This window comes from Apus apus, chromosome 4, assembly GCF_020740795.1.
Source record: "Apus apus isolate bApuApu2 chromosome 4, bApuApu2.pri.cur, whole genome shotgun sequence".
Taxonomy (NCBI): Eukaryota; Metazoa; Chordata; class Aves; order Apodiformes; family Apodidae; genus Apus; species Apus apus.
The window spans coordinates 38,541,066-38,559,086 of record NC_067285.1 but is presented as its reverse complement, the minus strand read 5'-3'; the positions used below and the strand labels follow the sequence as shown (position 1 = coordinate 38,559,086).

The 18,021-nt window shown below is 43.6% G+C and overlaps 1 protein-coding gene across 2 annotated transcripts; it reads right to left on the bottom strand.

Moving 5' to 3' along the window:
- Window positions 1–505: 505 nt before the first annotated feature.
- SDAD1 (SDA1 domain containing 1) lies at window positions 506–16,600 on the bottom strand. 2 transcript variants are annotated; one of them, XM_051618520.1, is made up of 22 exons: window positions 16,466–16,600; window positions 16,263–16,367; window positions 16,032–16,130; window positions 15,798–15,908; window positions 15,255–15,326; window positions 15,065–15,165; window positions 13,789–13,846; window positions 12,844–12,918; window positions 11,996–12,097; window positions 11,487–11,556; window positions 10,645–10,748; window positions 9,879–9,936; window positions 9,270–9,328; window positions 8,852–8,928; window positions 7,981–8,078; window positions 7,543–7,619; window positions 7,048–7,162; window positions 5,478–5,575; window positions 4,831–5,024; window positions 4,262–4,346; window positions 3,709–3,870; window positions 506–1,617 (listed from the first exon to the last, which is right to left on the bottom strand). In XM_051618520.1, the coding sequence occupies exons 1-22, from the start codon at window positions 16,553–16,555 to the stop codon at window positions 1,567–1,569; spliced, it is 2,061 nt and encodes a 686-aa protein (XP_051474480.1). In that variant the 5' UTR covers window positions 16,556–16,600; the 3' UTR covers window positions 506–1,566. The 2 variants fall into 2 exon arrangements, with proteins under 2 accessions (XP_051474480.1, XP_051474479.1); XM_051618519.1 differs by having other exon boundaries at window positions 16,032–16,367.
- Window positions 16,601–18,021: the final 1,421 nt, after the last annotated feature.

The window sequence follows — 18,021 nt, the reverse complement described above, 5'->3', positions numbered from 1 at the left end:
AAGCAGGGCACAAGACACAGCCACACACAACCACCTTGCTCAGCCCCACCACGAGGTCATAAACAAGGGGAGGAGACTCTGCAATAGTCCTAAAGCTCGAACAAAAAAAAAAATTGCATCCCCCTTTCAGCCTCAGAAGTTGTTTTTTTTTGACACATGCACATAACAGGGATAAAACTGAAAGGGGGTTTTACACAAGTGTCTTTTGTGCTCCCCAGCTCCTCCCCTTACTGTTGTCTCTTCAGCCCCCTGCTCCACCCTCCATCCTCAAACCACTAAAGCTCCTCTGCATCCATTTACCTCTCCAGCTCCCAGCTCCATAAACTCTACTTGGCCAGCTCACTGCCAGCATTCCCAGGTAGCAATCTCTGAATTCCCTAAGCAGGAACATTCAATTTGAACATAACATTCAAAGCCACAATTCTCTTATCTCCCTGAAGCCTCTATAAGCTTTTTTGCTTTAAACAGCAAGATGTGCCAAGAAAACAAACACAACAAATAGGAATTCAGGTGAATACAACTGTGTATTCAACATAACATACCTCAGGTAAGTGAACTCCTATGTAGGATATAAACATTAACCTGGTTTCCTAAGAAAACAGGAGAAAAATACCTCACCAACTGCTTTTCTATTAATCTGAGCATGTGGCACCTCTGCCTGCCCCACAAGGAAATCCACTTCAAAACAGAATTTGACCAAGGGAAGTACAAATAACTCCCTCAAGGTTCCATTAAAACAGGTGGGTGGGTAAGGTACAAACACAATGGTCCCAGCAGAGGTAAAGGCTGAAGCAAGAGTTCAGTCTTGGGTATGAAGAATCCACAGGTCCACGTTGTTCTCCCTTGTACTTCAAAAATCAGTCGCTAGTCAAGTCCCACCACAAGATACATTGATATAGAAAAATAAGATTCCTTTGTTCTCCTGCATGTGACCCTACCTTTCTATTTAAATGGCAATATGAAAACCCTCTCACATATACCAATTTTTCTTATTTTCTTCAAACCATAATGAAACTGTTTCCCCTCACCGGTCACTTGATCAAAGTGTTCTTCCCCCTCACTGCTCAATTGAACTTACTTGTATCACAAGAACTTGGTTTTGTTACTAAATGGATAAAAACAGCTGCTTAGTAAATAGGTTACTCAGTCTGTAAAATCAGATCACTAAGACAGGCACGGACGCTGAGGACATTTTTTTCCCTTCCAATTCATTAGTTGCTTCAAGTAAAACACTTTTTACAATAAGGTTTTAGGTTTTAACACTTACAGATACAAAACCAGCTGTAAGTAAGTTCTATTCAATCAAAGACAACTGCTTTCTTCCCTAGAATGCTTTAAAAAAGTTCAAATCCTGCAAGGATGAAGGTCTTTTCTGTCAGTCCTGCAGGTTCACTATCCAACAACTTGGAAGCGTGCAATTTATGTTTCTGAAGAAAGCAGAAAAACCCATAGGGCATTTCAGTCCCTTTTTTTTTTTTTTTCCTGTGGAGCCGTGGTGTGTGGAAACAAGCATTTCTAGGGCTGTTTCTTCACAGGTGATCAAGTACTCCTCTCCATTCCCACGTGTTACTTTAGCAGCCGTTTCCTCTTTTTCAGAAGTGCATCTCGAAGAGCCAGCTAAACGTGAAACAAGAGTGGAAGAGAGTCAGGTAAGAAGAGTATTAAGATAACAACACTATCACATCAACACTTCTCAGCTTCTTCAGTCTCAGAGAAAAAACATTAATAGCTTATCACCTAAAACTGGATGCAGTAACTGGCAAATGCCAACAACTACACTGGTTATGATCTAAAGTCTATAGTCCTGTTAACAAGTTGGGCTTAAAAAAAATGTTTCAATACATAAGCAGATCCTGTATCGTGAAAAATATTACAGTAACAAACTGTTTCAGACATCTAAGAAGACACATGTGGTGCCAGGGTTTAGTGGTGGACACTGCAGAGTTAGGGTAGTGGTTGGACTCTGTGATCTTGAAGGTCTCTTCCAACCAGAATGATTCTGTGATACTGTGAACTAACAGGTCAAGAAAAGATTTCAGTTCAGCTGAGAGGTAAGTTGGATGAGTGTTTTTTTGAAATAATATTACAAAGTCCTTTTAAAGGAGGGGAAGGAGGGATGCTAGAATTTTTTCATGTGCCATATCACTCTAAGGAGACTTTGTAGTGTATTTCAGGCGTGTTTTACTTGCTGAGGGGGTTTAGCTTTAGGGTATAGTCATTTTATTCTACCACTAAAAGCAGCAGCAGAGCACAGTACCCTACAATTTCAGTACTTAAACCCACTTAACTAGTCTTTCCAAATCATGGTCCACAGAACTGATGCTGCGGCCTAACTCTGATTAAACAAGTATGCAGAAATTCACTATTTAGCCATTACATTTAAACACAAAACATCCACTGGGAGAACGGAATAAAACCATTCCAGAAGACTTGTTGGAAAGAAGTACTTGGATTGTTTGCTTGCAACTTTTTTTATGTGTTTTGAGAGCTGGGTTAATGTGGTCAGCCTTATTTGAGGTGAGGCAGAATGACAGAAAATAAGAAGACTACAGAGAATTAGTGCAAGTCTTCCCATTTAATACAAACACTTAACATGCTTCTCCCTATTGAGTCTATAAAACCAGACCCCTGCATAATTTCATTATTCTATAAGTTATTTTTGGAACATCCTCAAAAGGAGTTCAATTTCTAACACCCAGCAGAAGCCTAAACTCCCCATCAGCCAGTTTAGAGAAAAGGATTTTAAAGCCAGAGTTTTGTGGTTAGCACAGACTTACTCTGCCAAGGCGAAACACTGCAGGGCAAGGCAATGTGCCTACACCACCAGCAGCCACACACCAGGCATTACCCCAGCTGAGGTGCACCACAAGAGCAGGGGGACTCCCTGTCCACCCTCCTTTGCAGCTCATCTAACCCCAGACATCTGGGGGAGATATAGGGGATCCCTGCTCAAGGCATTCAGCAGCACTGTCATCCCCCAAGGTTTCTGGCTTGCCTTGGAGGCATTCCTTCAGCTACCCTTGGCACAGCTGCCTGCAGGAACATGGATTAACTGGATTGCCAAATACATTTGTACCTTGTTTATCCTTTCACAAGGGCTGTCTTGAATCCTATATCAACTCTGTGGACAGGCTTGCAGGAAGCAGAGCTAAACTGAAACATCTTTCTAAACAGTTTCAAACAGGTAATAAGTAACATTTATGCCTGTGCTTTAAGGACACTTTTGACAAGCTCTCAGATGACCCTCAAGGCCAGGACAGGCAAGTCCATAATATGACAGTAACAGGAGAAAGGTAAAATATGGAGAGTGCAAAAACTGTTGAAGACTGTCCTGAAAAACAACTACTCCATATCAGGAAAACATTTCTATCACAGGATTGTAGTCAGGGTTCTAGTATGATAATTTTGAACTTCTAGAAAGGAGAACAAGCCACATTATTATTGCCTTTCTAACCTAACTGTGCAACAGGGCTTGGTCCTTGATGCATATTAAAGAGAAGAGACTGACAAAAGCATTCTTTACCACCACCAATTCTGATCTATCTCCTCTGGGGTAGGATTCAAGGGAAGCCACCCAGCCCACAGTCCCTTCCAGCAATTAAACCTTCAAGTCAACAACAAAGACTAATGGCACAGCATAGACACCACATCATATGCATAAACTTTACTGCTCAGGCTGCCCTCTCTGTTTTCAACATGAAACATTACCTGTTTTTCCCTGAAAGAACGCTTGTTTTTTGTCCGGACACTATGGCTGTATCTCATCATCATGAAGTTCTTGTGCTTCTTCTTTTCTTTGTTGGAAGAGCTGGCAAAGGGGTTAATTTTTGTTTTCTTTCTCACAAATTCTTTTCTGTCTGTTTTTCCAGCCTGCAATAAGACAGTTTAACAGAACAGGGGGTCATTTTCCATTCCATACAGGTAACATCAGCTGCTAGGGTGACAGATTCCAAAGCAGGGACAATAAACCCAGGCTCAGTATGACTTTGTAGATGCCTTGCAATCCTTCCATGCTGGCTCTATTTCTTAAGTCACAGTGAACACTGGGGGTGTCTATTTTCATTGTCACCTGGGACCACCAAGAGGCTGTTTATTTGTTACAGCCAAGGTGCAACAGCAAACCACCTCAGAAATATTTCTCAAAAAGCAGACAGCAGCTGTGGACTTGTCTTACAGATGCAATCCCACCACCTTCTGCAGGAGACAAAAGCACAAAGCCGTATCTAGAAAGGCAGATGACATGAAATGCCCAGTTCCTCACCATAGCAGTTGCTAGTCTGGTCTCCTTGTCCGATTTAGGCTTCTTATGCAGATGTTCAATATCTCTGAGTGAAAGCAACTCTCCCCTACACAAAAATCCAACAAAAGGCCATCACAAACTAACCTTTATCTGGCAAGGAAAACAAGACCTTTGTATCTCAGCAATCTCTTACACCATTGTTTTCATATTAACTTTCACTCAAGCACTTCTTGTTCTGTCTCAAGCTAATTCTTGCCCCTCATTCTCGTGACAACCTTACAAAGGTCTCTCATGAATGTTTTGCAAGTCCTGCTTTACATAGTTTAAGAAACTGTGGAGATATAACCATGCAACTACCAAAACAGCCACATGTGCCTACTGGTCTAACAAGCAAAACATGGTTTCCATTAGCCTCTCTTGTCTCTTCTTCCAGGGATAAATCAATCACCCCAGCCAGGAGCCCTTCTAGGCTGTATGGGTCTCAGCAGGGGGTACTGACCAACAGGAAAGCTCTGTGTCCTGCCACAATTAAAAGCTCTATCATCAGACTGTAGGGAAAAGAAAGCACTCTTTGATAGTCCATATCCTACCTGCCCTGCTCCTCTTCATCATCTATTTCAATATGTTTCCTTTTGGCAGCTTTGCCAGGTGCTGAATTAAGTTCTTTGGAGAGCTGAGCAAGGCGTATTTTGTGGAACTCTTCTTGGGTTAGCAGCCTGCTGGTACTGACTGCTGCAGCTTTGGCTTTTCGCTCCTCCACAGGCATGCTTTTCACCTTCTCTGCCTTTTGGAGAAAGTGCAAAAATAATCATCCAGAGGCTCTGCAAACCATTTCTGTGCCAGTTCATCCATGATCCTTGCCTCCCAAATACCAACGTAGGGGCAATATTGTTGGGAAATGCTACAACCAGTTGTTAGGATTCTTCAGTTTTATACCTAACATGTAGTATTAGTATAGACAAGGACATCCACTCTGTATGTCAGAGCAAGTAAGAGCAGTCATGTGAATAGCTTTGAAAGAATTTAGCACTAGGACAGAATTCCCCCATCTCTCCTTCCCACCCTAAGGAAATGCACAATTCAGCACAGGTGCCAAGTAGTACTTCAACCTCCCTGATTCTGGTCAAGCCCTGTATAATTATTTATGAGTAGCCATGTGAAGGCACAGAGCAACATAATTTGGTCTGCTATTAACAAGACCTGTTTGTACTTGGGGTAGAAGACATTTAGAACTCACTACTTCTTGGTGCTCCTCATCTGAGGAGTGATGCACATCAATCCATTCTCCATCTTCATTATCTTCTTCCTCACTCAGACTAGCACTTTCCCATCCATCTGCTCAGGAGAACAAGTGCACAGTACAGATCTAACTTAACTGTTAAGAGTTTGAAAGTTTCAGATCAGATCAAAAGCTCCCACCACCTTTGATTAATTATCACCTAATGCATTTATGCCCAGGGACATGCTCACCAAACAAGGCAAGCTGTTAGGTCTCAGCATTCCAGCCTTAAAACTACCTAGACGTTACCAAGATATAAGATACTTGACACATTCAATTGCTGTTTGTTAGTGTTTTTCAGAAGACATCCACAGCTGAACAGACCAGCAGCTCCCATGCTTTCCCACTGGCACATTCAGCTATCAAATTCCATCTGGCTTGCAAATGATTCAGAGCTGTGCAAAAAAACCTCAGCTTTGATTTCTTAGTACATCCACATCACGTGCACAGTCAGTTATGGATACCAGTTGTTAGTGATAACTGCATATGGCAGTGCAAAGGCTTTGAAAATATATACATGCACCCCAAAAGCAGCTGGGGTATTTTCTCATTACCGTGACCTGCAGGTGCTTTAACACATTTACCATGAGCTTTCAACAAACCTGGAGCAATGGTGATCAGAGCCTTGACATAAAATGGGTTTACGTACATCTGTTCACCCAAGACCAAACCAGCCTCAGAAAATACCCACAACAGCTAGCACACTCAGTGTCCCAGCAAGCTGTCCCACAGAGCTATGCTTTGCCAAGCTTAACTCGCATCTGAAGTTAAACAACCTCAAAACAAAATGGGGACAGTCTCTGAAGAAACTGTACAGATGCCAGTCCTTATTACGCTGCTAGTAATGGTGTTCCCTGCTCCCTGCAATCCAAACCAAGGAGGGAAGCACAGCTATTTATACCCACGTTCCTTTCTGCAGTGTTTGCATTGCTCTTTACTGTTGTTCAAACTGACAAATGTGCTAGTTGCCAGCTTCACAAACCAAAGCAAAGATTGTTATACTTACCACCCAATTCACATCTCTAAGAAACCTGAAATATCAGGGTGTTCATTCCTCCAATACACCTCCACTGCACTATCCCAGTGCCCTCAAGCATCATTTACCCAACTTGCAGCTTAATTTTTCAGTCCCTCCCCATCTTTTTGCCCCTGATTCAGGCAGGGATTCCAGGTTGTATGGAGCATCTACACAGGAAATGAATTAAAGATGTCAAACACTATATTTAAGTCCCATTGCCTTGCTTCATATAAAAACTTTGCTTTAAGCAGAGCTAAACACATGAAGGTCCATAGCTGTACAATGCTTTTCTATCCCTCAGTGTAAGACAACACAACACAGTAGCAAACAGCACTGGATAAACTGCACTTACTCAGTGATAGTATCAGTGCCTCTGAATGGACAACAGGCATCTAACCCACACAGCATGTAATAGCAGCAAATGAAATGCACAAATGCCCAGTTTTAAGTCCAAATAAAAACGTTTGTGATAGTGATGCTCAAAATAGAAGTAGTGAAGAGAAGGCCAACCTTCCTCTTTGGTTCCTTCAACATCCAGTACTTCTGCTCCTGGAATATAATCTTTGGCATCCAGTTCACCATATTCATGAATCCTAGCTTCCAAGGAGGCCTCAGTAGGCTTGCCCTGCAAGTTAACAAAACACATGCTAAGCAGTCTGCTGTGTTATTGCCCACAAATCTATGAAATAAGCTGGGGGAGAAGAAGATTCAGGAGAAAAGATAAATTATGCCTGATCAAGTAAGAGAAGATCCTGAATTATTAAAAACTTGAGCCAATTCTAGGAAGACAGTCAAGCTTCTGTAACACTATCTTGCCAATGAGTCTGATAAATCTGAACTAAGGAAACGTTGAAATAAGAATGCATCACATAAAAATGCAGCAAGGAAAGAACACAGGCCTGATTCCAGCTCATTCTGAAGAGGCTTTGAGAGAAGTTTTTGAGCAATCATTTCTGAGCACAAGCCTACATTGATGCTGAACACAACACACATAAAAACACTCACCCTGAATTTCTTCTGCAGCATCTCTGGATTCAGGGAACGGAAAAGGTGTATCAAAGTTCTTGCAGACATCATCACATCTACCCAGAAATAAAGAGAATCAAAAGTCTAGAAAAGCAGAACTCTGAGAAAACTGCTCATGCCTGTTCTGAAGTTACAGCTCTGATTTCTCCAATGCAGGGTCCAGCTCATCCATAAGGTCCAATATTTTCCAGCAAGCAGTTTCCCTTCAGTTTTGGGTCTCCTGCTCTAAACCACCCCTGACTGTTCTGTCTCCTATCTATATATTCTGAAAATAGAGAAACTCAGACATCCTGAAAATGATACCTCTCAACCCACAGAAAAACAATTGAGACATCACTATTACGAAAGGCTTAGCAATGGAGGACCTTATTATACAGGAGAAAAAATTATAAATTCTACTCATGCAAATACACTTACTTTTATTTTTATGAGTCTTGTACTGAACAAGGTCTTGGAGCAGATCTTCGGTCATGGCTAAGGGACATCTCGCAGTGATTTCTTTTATTGCATTGATTCTAAAAAGTTGGAAGAGTTATATTCTTAACAATGCAGTTGGAAGTAACTCCCACGGGCCCAATAATAGACTTAATTATTTGGCAGTTGAAGAACCCTGTAAAGCACTTATACAACATTTAGTGTAAGAACATCACAAGGAGCTCTGTACAAAGGTTCTTCCAAATCCTCCATCTTTGGCCTATACTCTACCCTCCAGCTATTATGTTGCCTGAACCTAGACACCAAAATTCTGCAAGTGAAGTCTGGGTCCAGGCAGACAGGAGAAGCAAACAATCCCCAGGCCAAGGAAAAAAAGTCAAGAAACCATTCTGGAGTCAACTGTGAGCAGGCTAAGAACAGTATAACAAGCCTATGTGCTCACAAAAATTCCATTTTAAACCATCTTCACACATTAAATACTTCTTGACCAAAGTACATAACACTTTCACTAAGAGCAACATTTAATCCATAGTATCAAAATTTAATTCACAAAGAGTCCTGAGCTATGCTGCTAGCCACTCACTGAGTATATACAAATAGATTGAATAGATCTGCCCAAAAAATTGGTGGAGTCACCATTCCTGGAGTTGCACAGAAACCCATCTTTCCATGGAATTTAAAACAGTGCCAAGAAAAATAAGAAAAGTTTCTGCTAAGATACCATTCTAACTTTTTTGTTCAAGCAGATTCTTGAAGGCATAATATCAATGACAGGAATAATTTTCAGGTGGCTTCAGAAATAAAAGTTTTTCCACAAAGAGTTTTCACAGTTCTTGTAAGATTCTGTACCTACCCTACAGTCATGACCTCCCCAGAATTCTTGTCAGTGACAAAGTTGTTGGCAATGGTCATTAACACTGACTGGATAATCTGCAAGTAAGGAAAAAGGTTAAATAAAACTTGATGTTATTTAATGAAAGTGTCAAAGTGAGTTCATATTAACAGACTGAGGCCTTTTCACAGAATTATGGAGCTCAGGACTTTTCACTACAGCCAGCAAATATTTTCTGGACAAGTTACCTCACAGAAATCAAGACAGACATGGGTGGTTTTTATTCCCTTTATAAAAAACAATCCCTTGTAACTTGCAGAAGCATCTAAAGTTACTATAAGCTTTTAAAAACAAAGGGTCTGACCAGATTCCCTTTTCTACCGCCATCCCACAATTCCACTCAAGTTCGAACATCATGAAAGGCAGGTGAAGTACTGACCTCAGGTGGTACTAGCTGATGTGAAGCTTGAGCAGCAAACAGAAGAATTTTTGTCACTTCTGGGAGAAAAGGGGGAAGAAGACACCAACTTATATCGCTGCAGCTTAGTCTGACCAATAAATGCATCCACCAAAATAGCTAACTCAACAAGCTGCTCAGTCTAAGTCTCAAAGCCATTTCAGTCTGCAGTTATTTAGGACAAACATCATTCCTCTCCCACCAAGCATTAGGAACTCCTCTGCTCTCCATCCCAGCAGCAGTGCAGTCCCTCCTTTAACAGCCAGGAGAGAAAAAGAAATGCTCTAGAATTAGAGTGTAACACCAGTAAAATAAAGCAGCAAAAGGCAGTCATGCTTTGCAGGGAAGTAGGGACTCAGCAGATTTGTTTTATGCTATTGCTGGAGTTCCTCAAGTACTCAGGTAAGGAGCACTGAGTGCACACAGCTTCTGTAAAAGTCCAAAGCCCTTCACACTTCTGGTAATCAAGGCCTTTACTTCCTTGATCCACACCCTCTGGACTATTACTTCCTTCTAAGCTACTGCCACCTAAGAACTGACTGTGCATGTGACACGATGGGCCAGCAGTGTTGTCTGCTGGTAGCTACTTACCTCTCTGATGGGGCTGCAGGAATCTCTGAATGAAGGGGTAGAAATTAAAAAGAAAAAGCTGCAAGAAAGAAGTTGTAACAGATTAACAACTTGAGATCAGCATCATAGCCTCATATGACATAGAAAAATCAAGAATTCTATACAGTTTGCTCTCCAAATGCCTTGGATTTTATTACATGACACATTCTCCTCTTGAGTTTGACATATATAGAGCTGAGGAAGTGATTTTTACAAAGGAAAAATAAGGCTCAACCCCAAGCTCTGTGAAACACAGAGTGGTTCTTATTAAAACTGCACAGAATTTAAATTAGGGTGCTCTGCAGCAAAACCCTACAGTATGACACTTCCCCCTCTGCCTCAGGGACACATTTCTCTCTCCCACACAGAAACTCTCCAGCAGTTTTGAGAACACTTCAGCTGTATCTTAGAGACTGCCAGTCGTGGGCAATTACCCAGCTCCTTTGAATAGTCTTCCTCCTTTGAAAAGCCTCCCAGGAGCACACAAGTATTGGAAATTCTGTTTATTAGAGACAGCTCAGCTATTCTCCAGGCCAACAGGTTTCTCTAGCAGAGCTCATTTAGTACCACACAAGTCTACACCACTGTACCATGCCACGAGACCCACTGGCAGCTACCTGAGTAGACATCTGCACTTCTCAACATGCCAAATTGAACCCTGTTTTCCAGAGGCACAAGGCCAGGGCATGCCAGCATCCAAACCAGGCTGGCTACCATCAGATCATTATAAAGTTACCAGAGCATGTACCTCGTGTATTCCAACTAGCCTAGATATCAAGTCCATGAGCATCATCTTCACTTCAAATCGTTCCTTACAGTTCTCCAGCTGCTTCAGCAGTTTCTCTGCAAAGTCTGGAAGAAGCAGTAAGAAATTGATGGCTTACTTAAACAGCACAATACAGAACTCTGTTGGGATAAAGGTTAAAAAGGCAGTTTGGTTTGGTTTTTTAAGCCCAGTGCCCTTGGCACAGAAGAAATTCAAGGAGGCCAGAGCACTTCTCCCAATGGCTTGCATTTATTCTCACATGCCTACTACATGGTCTGAAGTTGTCCACAGGTCCAGAGAGGAACACTAGAACAAGTTCCACTACATAAGAAGCACAAACTCAGTATTTAAAGCTAGATTTGTTATAGATATGTTTTGGGTTCATCTGAAAAACAATCTGTGGAGGTTCACTAGATCAGACTAAGATGAAGTGATATTGGAGAAACATGAAAATAATAATAGAAGTATATTTTTGAAGGGGGTAAGCCAAAGAAGCTATCATAAACTACTCCTTATTCACACGAGTTATGGCCTTCACAGATAAAAGAAAGGTAGACAGCCACATCCTGATTTGCAGCAACATCAAGTAGATGATTTAACGTTGCTTCTTCCTTGTCTGAACCTGTTGTGCTACATCAAGCACAATAGGATTGACACCACTCTTCTGCAGTGCTCTGAAACTGTAAGATAAAGCACACTGCAAGTATCACACGGCCCATTTCTATTTACTTGTCACTGCCTTTCTCCTTGCAGAGTTGTGTCCTAGCCTCAGTGTCTGGGATAACACACAACTTGAAAAAAAAGACAAAATAGTGCATGCTTACCTTGGGGATCATGAATCAAGTGAATAGCAGAGAAGTTGAACACTTCTGGCCTGCTCTTCTTCTTCTGTTTCTGCATGGCAAAGAGAGAGACATTTGAAAAAGCTGCAATTGCTTCAGTTCCAGGCTGCTGTTAAAAGCTTCTATTTATCATTCTTCTCTTCAAAGAGGTGCTTTAACAAGTAAACTATCACGCTTTTCAACTGCACAGGGTTTCCTGCCACCTCACAGGAGCTGCATTAAAAGTTACTTATTGAGACACCACACACTTAGACGTAGGGGACCACACAATAGGTACCCAGAGTAGAACTCATCCACAACTTAGGCTCTAAAACTGTTTCAAAAAATGGCTCTTCCACACAAACATGGCACATGCCTGGGCAATGGGTGCTGGAACAGTTGAGGACATTGACCCAGAGGAGGTGACAAAAGGTAGCCAAGTCACCAGGGGCAGCAAGCTCTCTGTATGTGAAGGATCAAGTTCCAACCCTGGCAGGTCAGACGTCCCTCACCTTGAGAACCTTCATGGCTTTCTCCAGTTTCTTCTTGCGCTTGGTGTTCTTCTTGTTAGTTGCGTATCGCATCATCAGATCCCTGGCTGTGGGAACATCATCCTGCAGAAGGCAATGGAAAACAAGGCTCAGGTGACACCAGGCTTCACATGGGAATCAGAGAAACTCAAAGAATCAGGATCCCGTCCTGTACTGGAAATCTCTCCGTCTTGCTAAATATCATACAGATACAGTAGCATTTATAATACTGATGCCACAAAACTCACCACATACCTACATGCAAGGGAGACCAGAGACTTGATCATCAATACAGTAGTTTATACATCTGGTCAGAGAGCACTGTTCACTCATTGTTCACCTCATTGCTGAACACAATGTTCACTCATTCTTCACAGGTTATTAGCCTTCTCAAGATAACTGGATTATGTTAATTTGGACATAAATAGGAAGTGGAGCACAAAAGGGAAAACAAAGCAGACAGCTAGAAACTTAAACAAGCACCCACTACAGTGAAAAGCCTCTTCCCACAACTCTGCATTGCACATCTAGCAAATCATCTCCTGTGAACTAGGCTGACCCGCCCCTGTTTAGGTCTTCAAAGTGAACTGCTTCTATCACAACAATAGGAAAGCAAAGGAGCTATAAGCTTTAGAGACAGACAGCAAAGGCATCCTCCTATCTCCATGGCCACCTGCCAAGCACACTGAACTTTGTGAGGCACAGAAACATCTGTAGGAAACAAGATTGAAAAATAAGTAACAGACAGACTGATAGAGCTAGGGTCACAAGGAGGGCAGATCTACCAGCTTGAAGAACAGAGAAGGGAAGAATCAATTCACAACACCCACCTCAGATTCTGAGTCACTATCTTGTTTTTCATCTTCATCTCTCCCAAGAAAGAACTTCAAACTAGCAACTAACACCTGAAAAGCAAAGTTAATGTAAGCTAGGACAAACTGACAAGAGGACTTGCAACAGACATACATCTACATCTTAGTTTACCCAGTTTTTTTACAGGCATGAGTATTAACAGAAAGCAAAACAAATCAGACTGAAATCTGCAGGTGTTTTACAGACACTTAGTCCATTTTTGCTGCCCAGTCTCAACAGTCAGAGCCACACATAGAGTCAATAAGCAGCTGAGCTTCCACAATGCCTGGAGCAAGCTTAAAGACGCAGATTCTCTTCCTATCATTCCGCAAAGCCATTTCAATCCAATTGCTCCACATGAACCTTATCAGGAACTCCTGCACAGCTGATACCCGAGACAGTGCTCAAAAGTCCAAACATTTATTAGGTTAAAAGCGTTGCTCAGGTTTTTTGTTAGTCTTGACTAGTTCATTTTTATTGAATGGAACAGCTTTTGGACCTTCATAGCTGAAAAACTTGCCTCAAATCATAACAGCTTTGAAAACCCACAGCAAAGCAGAACTGACACGGATGACAAAAGACCTAATATGTACTCAAGCCCCCAGGCAGGACAACAGCACTCTTCACATGTAAGAAATGAAAGCCTTACAGTGCTCATTAGAAAGAAGCAATATTCTGGCAGCCTCTGCTGAGCAGAAGTGGCACGTACACACACCTTTCCCACACCAGCCTGCTTCCAATTCTGCTGCTCTGCACAGGAGCCAAATGCCACCTCCTCCCACAACATGAGCAGCATTTTGCAAAGAAAACAAGCATAACACAAATCACCAGTGAAGCTTGCTAGCAATTACAGTACCCAAATAAAAAGCTGCATCCACAGGAAAAACATAGCTCAGGTAACATCAAGTGATTTCTGTTCTCACCTTTGTCACTTTGGAAAAACAGGCAGTTGTGATAACATTGACTGTCTTGGCATCATTCCTGGAAAACAGTACATTACCTTGCAAGTTTAGCCATTTCAAGTAATAAAGCCTCAAAGAAAATAAAGCCTCACAAAATGTGACTCCTAGTAATTAGGAAGCCTCATTAAAATCAAGTCTCTCAAAGCAGATGTGCTGAGAAATTAAGCTTCTATAATTTTATTTTCTTCCAACATCACAGTAGCTTCATATAAATAAGCAAATACACTTGTGCTCCACCTAGTTCATGCTGTGACTGAAGGGGCAGAAAGAACAACCTCCAGTAAGATAACTGAAGACAGATTACTCCACTTTTTCCTCCGATAAAAGAAGATAAGCTCCCACCAGGTAAAAAAGGTCAGTGCAGAATTCTAACTTTCATTAGAAAATCAACACGATAGTTGAAATAAACTATGCTTTAAAAATCAAAATTAGTAACAAAGCTCCACGAAAAAATTTGGTTTCATACCAAGTTGCTCTTACTTAAAAATTGACTCCCTAAGATTGCAGAGGTCTTTACCTTCCAGCAACACTTTTCAGCAGCCCCTGTGTTCTCTGCCTTCTACTGATCTATTTTCATCTGCTCCCCAGAACTGCCACTTGTTGCATTTTTATCTCTATACAGTTTCATTTCTGTGCAAGAACCAAGAGCAGCACAGGAGTTACATACTGAAGGGCTTATAAGTCTTAAGATGTTTTATAGTCAAGGAGCAAGCAGGAGGCTTTTACTCCTTTCAATACTTACCTCTAGGCAACAATTTCTCAGGCTATTGCTAAAAATAGGAACCATATTACAGCCTCATTAAAAAAGCCCTGAAGTCAAAGTACCTAGTAGATCAGTCTTCCAGAATGAATTTAAGTCTTCAGAAAAAAAGAAAAAAACCAAAAAGCTACATGGAAATTGCTCCTCCCACTGTACAAGACAGGCTGTGTGCCAATATTAGCAGGTTTTAAGTGCAAAAGCTCAAAAAAGCAAGCTGCACACAGCTTCTGTTTCAAATGCAACACCATTTCCATACTGTTCTCAACTAACATATCAAAGCCTCAACCTCAACAGCTCTGGGACAATGCACAACAGTGTTTCTTCCCAGCTAAGCCACATCCCATGAAACACAGATCAACTGGAACACAAAAAAGGAAAAAAGGAGGCCCAGCCCTTCAGTCTGACATGATGCACTATGTGCCACTCATGATGTCAGGAGAGCTGCCCCACAATGAAAGTGGAACCAGCCAGACCTACCAGATATTCCTCATGTAAAGCTCAATCATCACATCCAGAGATATCTTGGCAGCAGTAGGGTTGCTGTCTCTCAGCATAGTATACATGAAGTTCTGCAGCGTCTGAGGAAGGAGCACGGGCACAGTTATTCTGGGTCTTTCAGCACATCAAGAGGTTAGATGGCAGAATATCCAAAGGCTGAAATACTTACTGTGTTCACTTTGTTGTTTTTGTGCTTGGCATTGACATTCTTGATGTCTGACACGATGTGAGTGTACAAAGTCTGTAAATGGAGAGATGACAGGGAGGAACCCCTGGAAGCCGTGCAGAGAACAAGGCAGCTGCATCACTGCTCCCACACACAGCCTCCAAGTACTAAGATGAGGGACCAAACCACTCACAGCTAATACCAATTCCCCTTTAAATTACAGCTGGCAAAACAGCATGAAGTTATCCTGGGAAGTCTCACCTACTCTTCATTTCTGCATTTGCCAAAAGTGCTTCATTTCCAGCACCAACAGCAAGGCAGGAAAATGAAACACAGCTTTAGCAAGCCCAGCCTGTACCACAGACCACCCTTGTAACTCTGGGGACAGGAAGCACATTATCTTCACTTTCAGGGCAGATAACCTGAAATATGGAACCTTCTTCCTGTTACCACGGAGAACAGCTGCCTTGCCAGTGCTGCAGTTCTTCTGGCAAGGCAGCCAACGCCTGCTGGAAAACAGGACTGGTTTTGGGAAGCAGGGCTTACTTTCCGCAGCAGCTTGTCGTGACAGCGCAGCAGCTGAAAGAAGAGCTCCAGCAAACTCGTGGGGGTGATGAGGTTCTTGTTCCTTAGCAAGATCAAAGCCTTACAGAAGGTCTGCGAGAGAGAAACAGGGAGTCAGAACCAGCGTTCCACAAAATACGACCTTCCACCCGGGTTACAACGCCAGCCCGAGGCTCTCATCCCTCTGCCCCGAGGGCCCCCGGGCGCGGGTCTCACCAGGCGCAGGTCGGCGTCCAGCACCGTGTGGTGGTAGGAGAGCAGGTCCTTCAGCTGCTGGGGGAAGCTGGCCACGTGCTGGGGGTAGCAGTGGGCAACCTGGGCAGAGACAGACCCCGCTGAAACCTCCAGCGAAAACCTCGGGTCACCCGACGGAGGCGGCTGGAAAAGCGACCGGCGCGAGGAGCGGGCCAGGCCCGGGGAGCTCCCCGCGGGCAGGCCAGGGCTCACCTGCGCCAGGAACATCACCAGCTCTGCCAGCTCCTTGCTGGGCTTGTCCGGCTGGAAGGTGAAGATCTCCACATGGGACTGGTAGTGGTGGAGCTGCTGGAGGAACTGAGCAAGGCCCGGGCGGGCGCGGGTGAGCGCGGCCCCCCCGAAACTCCCTCCCCCCAACCCCGCCGCCCAGCCCCCCCGCCCCCCTCGGCTCCTACCTCCTCGGTGTAGGAGGCCGGGTCCCGCTTGATCAGGTTCTGCAGCTGGGGCAGGTTGCTGGGCAGCTTGTTGCCCTGCCGGCCCGACATGGCGGCTCACGGGCCCCGGCCGCGCCGCCCCCTGGGCGCCGCCATCTTGGCCCGCCCCTCTCCCACCGACGCCGCCGAGGGACAAACTTCTGCGAGGCGGCGGCGCGGGCCGGCGGCGGCCCCGAGGGGGCCCCCGGCAGCACCGACCCCCACCCCACCCCACCGCACCCCGCTGAAAGAGCGCAGCGCTTTGGCTTGTTTCCTCTTCGTCTGCCTGACGCAGGATGCACCGGCAAGGACTCCCAGGCACCCCGGCACGGAGCTGCCGACAGCTCCGCGCTTCCCCTGCCTCCCCGTCTCACCAGCAGCTGCATCTTCTTTCCCCCAGGGCTTTATGTTCCCGGGAACGGGAGGACAGACCCTTGCTCCGGCGATGCAGCACAGTATCCAAAGCACGCCAGAAATGAGCCTCCCTCCCGCCTCCTGTTTTCAAGGAAGTTATTTCACATCTCGAACAGGCGAACAGACACGGTCAGCAGCAGAGGTGAAGCCTTCACACAAAAAAAACACTTTCAAGTGTATTAGTTTATCTTTAAAACAAAGACGTGGAAAGCTTAGCTCTAAGAGCTATGTATGTATGTATGTAACATCATAGAGCTTCTAATATTTCCTTGAGGTAACTGCTTGTTCACACTGTTAGAAGTGAAATGTAGTGTTGATTTTGCATTCGAGTGTTAAAAACATAGTGTTGGGTTTGGTTCATATATATATATACATACATATATACTCTAGTGTTAGGAATATAATCGTTTGTTTGAGATAAGTGAGATACCTGCACATTCCAATGACACCTGGAGTGGTTTACGGTCCAATAACCTGAGAGACTTAATTGGGCTCCATCTGGGGGATCTGAACATGGAGCAGGATTTATGGCCCAAGATCAGACCCAACGAAGCCACTTCTGTCTTGCTCCTCAGGGCAGGATGGCACCAGTGGGTATAGATCACTTTGGTAATTGGGAAGACAGCCAAGGGGGCAAGAAAGGTCAAAATTTTGCCTTAAAAGGTAAAAAGTAACCTGCTAGAATGGGATGTGTGAACAGGGGCAGGAAACTTATAGGATAATTAGAAGCATCGGGGAGGCTGTAAACCCTGGAGTGCCCAGCCAGGGGGGAAACAGGGGAGGGAACTTTGGGAATAGGGAACATAAACCCTTATTCCCCTGACTGTGGGTGTGCCTGCTTGTTTAGGTCACCCATTCTGGCAAGAATGTAAATAAACTGTGCTTGGCTGCAGGATCCGTCTGGGGCTGTTCATTGGCACCACAAACCTTTCTCACAACACTGAAGTTATTTATTTTGTGTAGCATACTGTGACATTATTACTAAATAACTTTGTATAATAATTTGTCTTATACATCCAGATATTGAGTAGCAAAGCAAAATTAAAGCTTCAACACAGCAGTGTTGGGGGCCTAAATTATTGGTCTTGCTTCTCATTTGAAGTGAGCCAAAGCTTTCCTCTCTA

Bases quoted from the DNA above. Each gene is read 5' to 3' on its own strand.
- SDAD1 (XM_051618519.1), bottom strand. From the start codon at position 16,555: ATGTCGGGCCGGCAGGGCAACAAGCTGCCCAGCAACCTGCCCCAGCTG. The intron at 5,025-5,477 runs GTGAGTTCTAAA...TTTCTCCAAAAG, and splicing joins ATGAGGAGCACCAAGAAGTA to GCAGAGAAGGTGAAAAGCAT. The intron at 3,871-4,261 runs GTGAGGAACTGG...GTCTTATTGCAG, and splicing joins CCAGACTAGCAACTGCTATG to GCTGGAAAAACAGACAGAAA.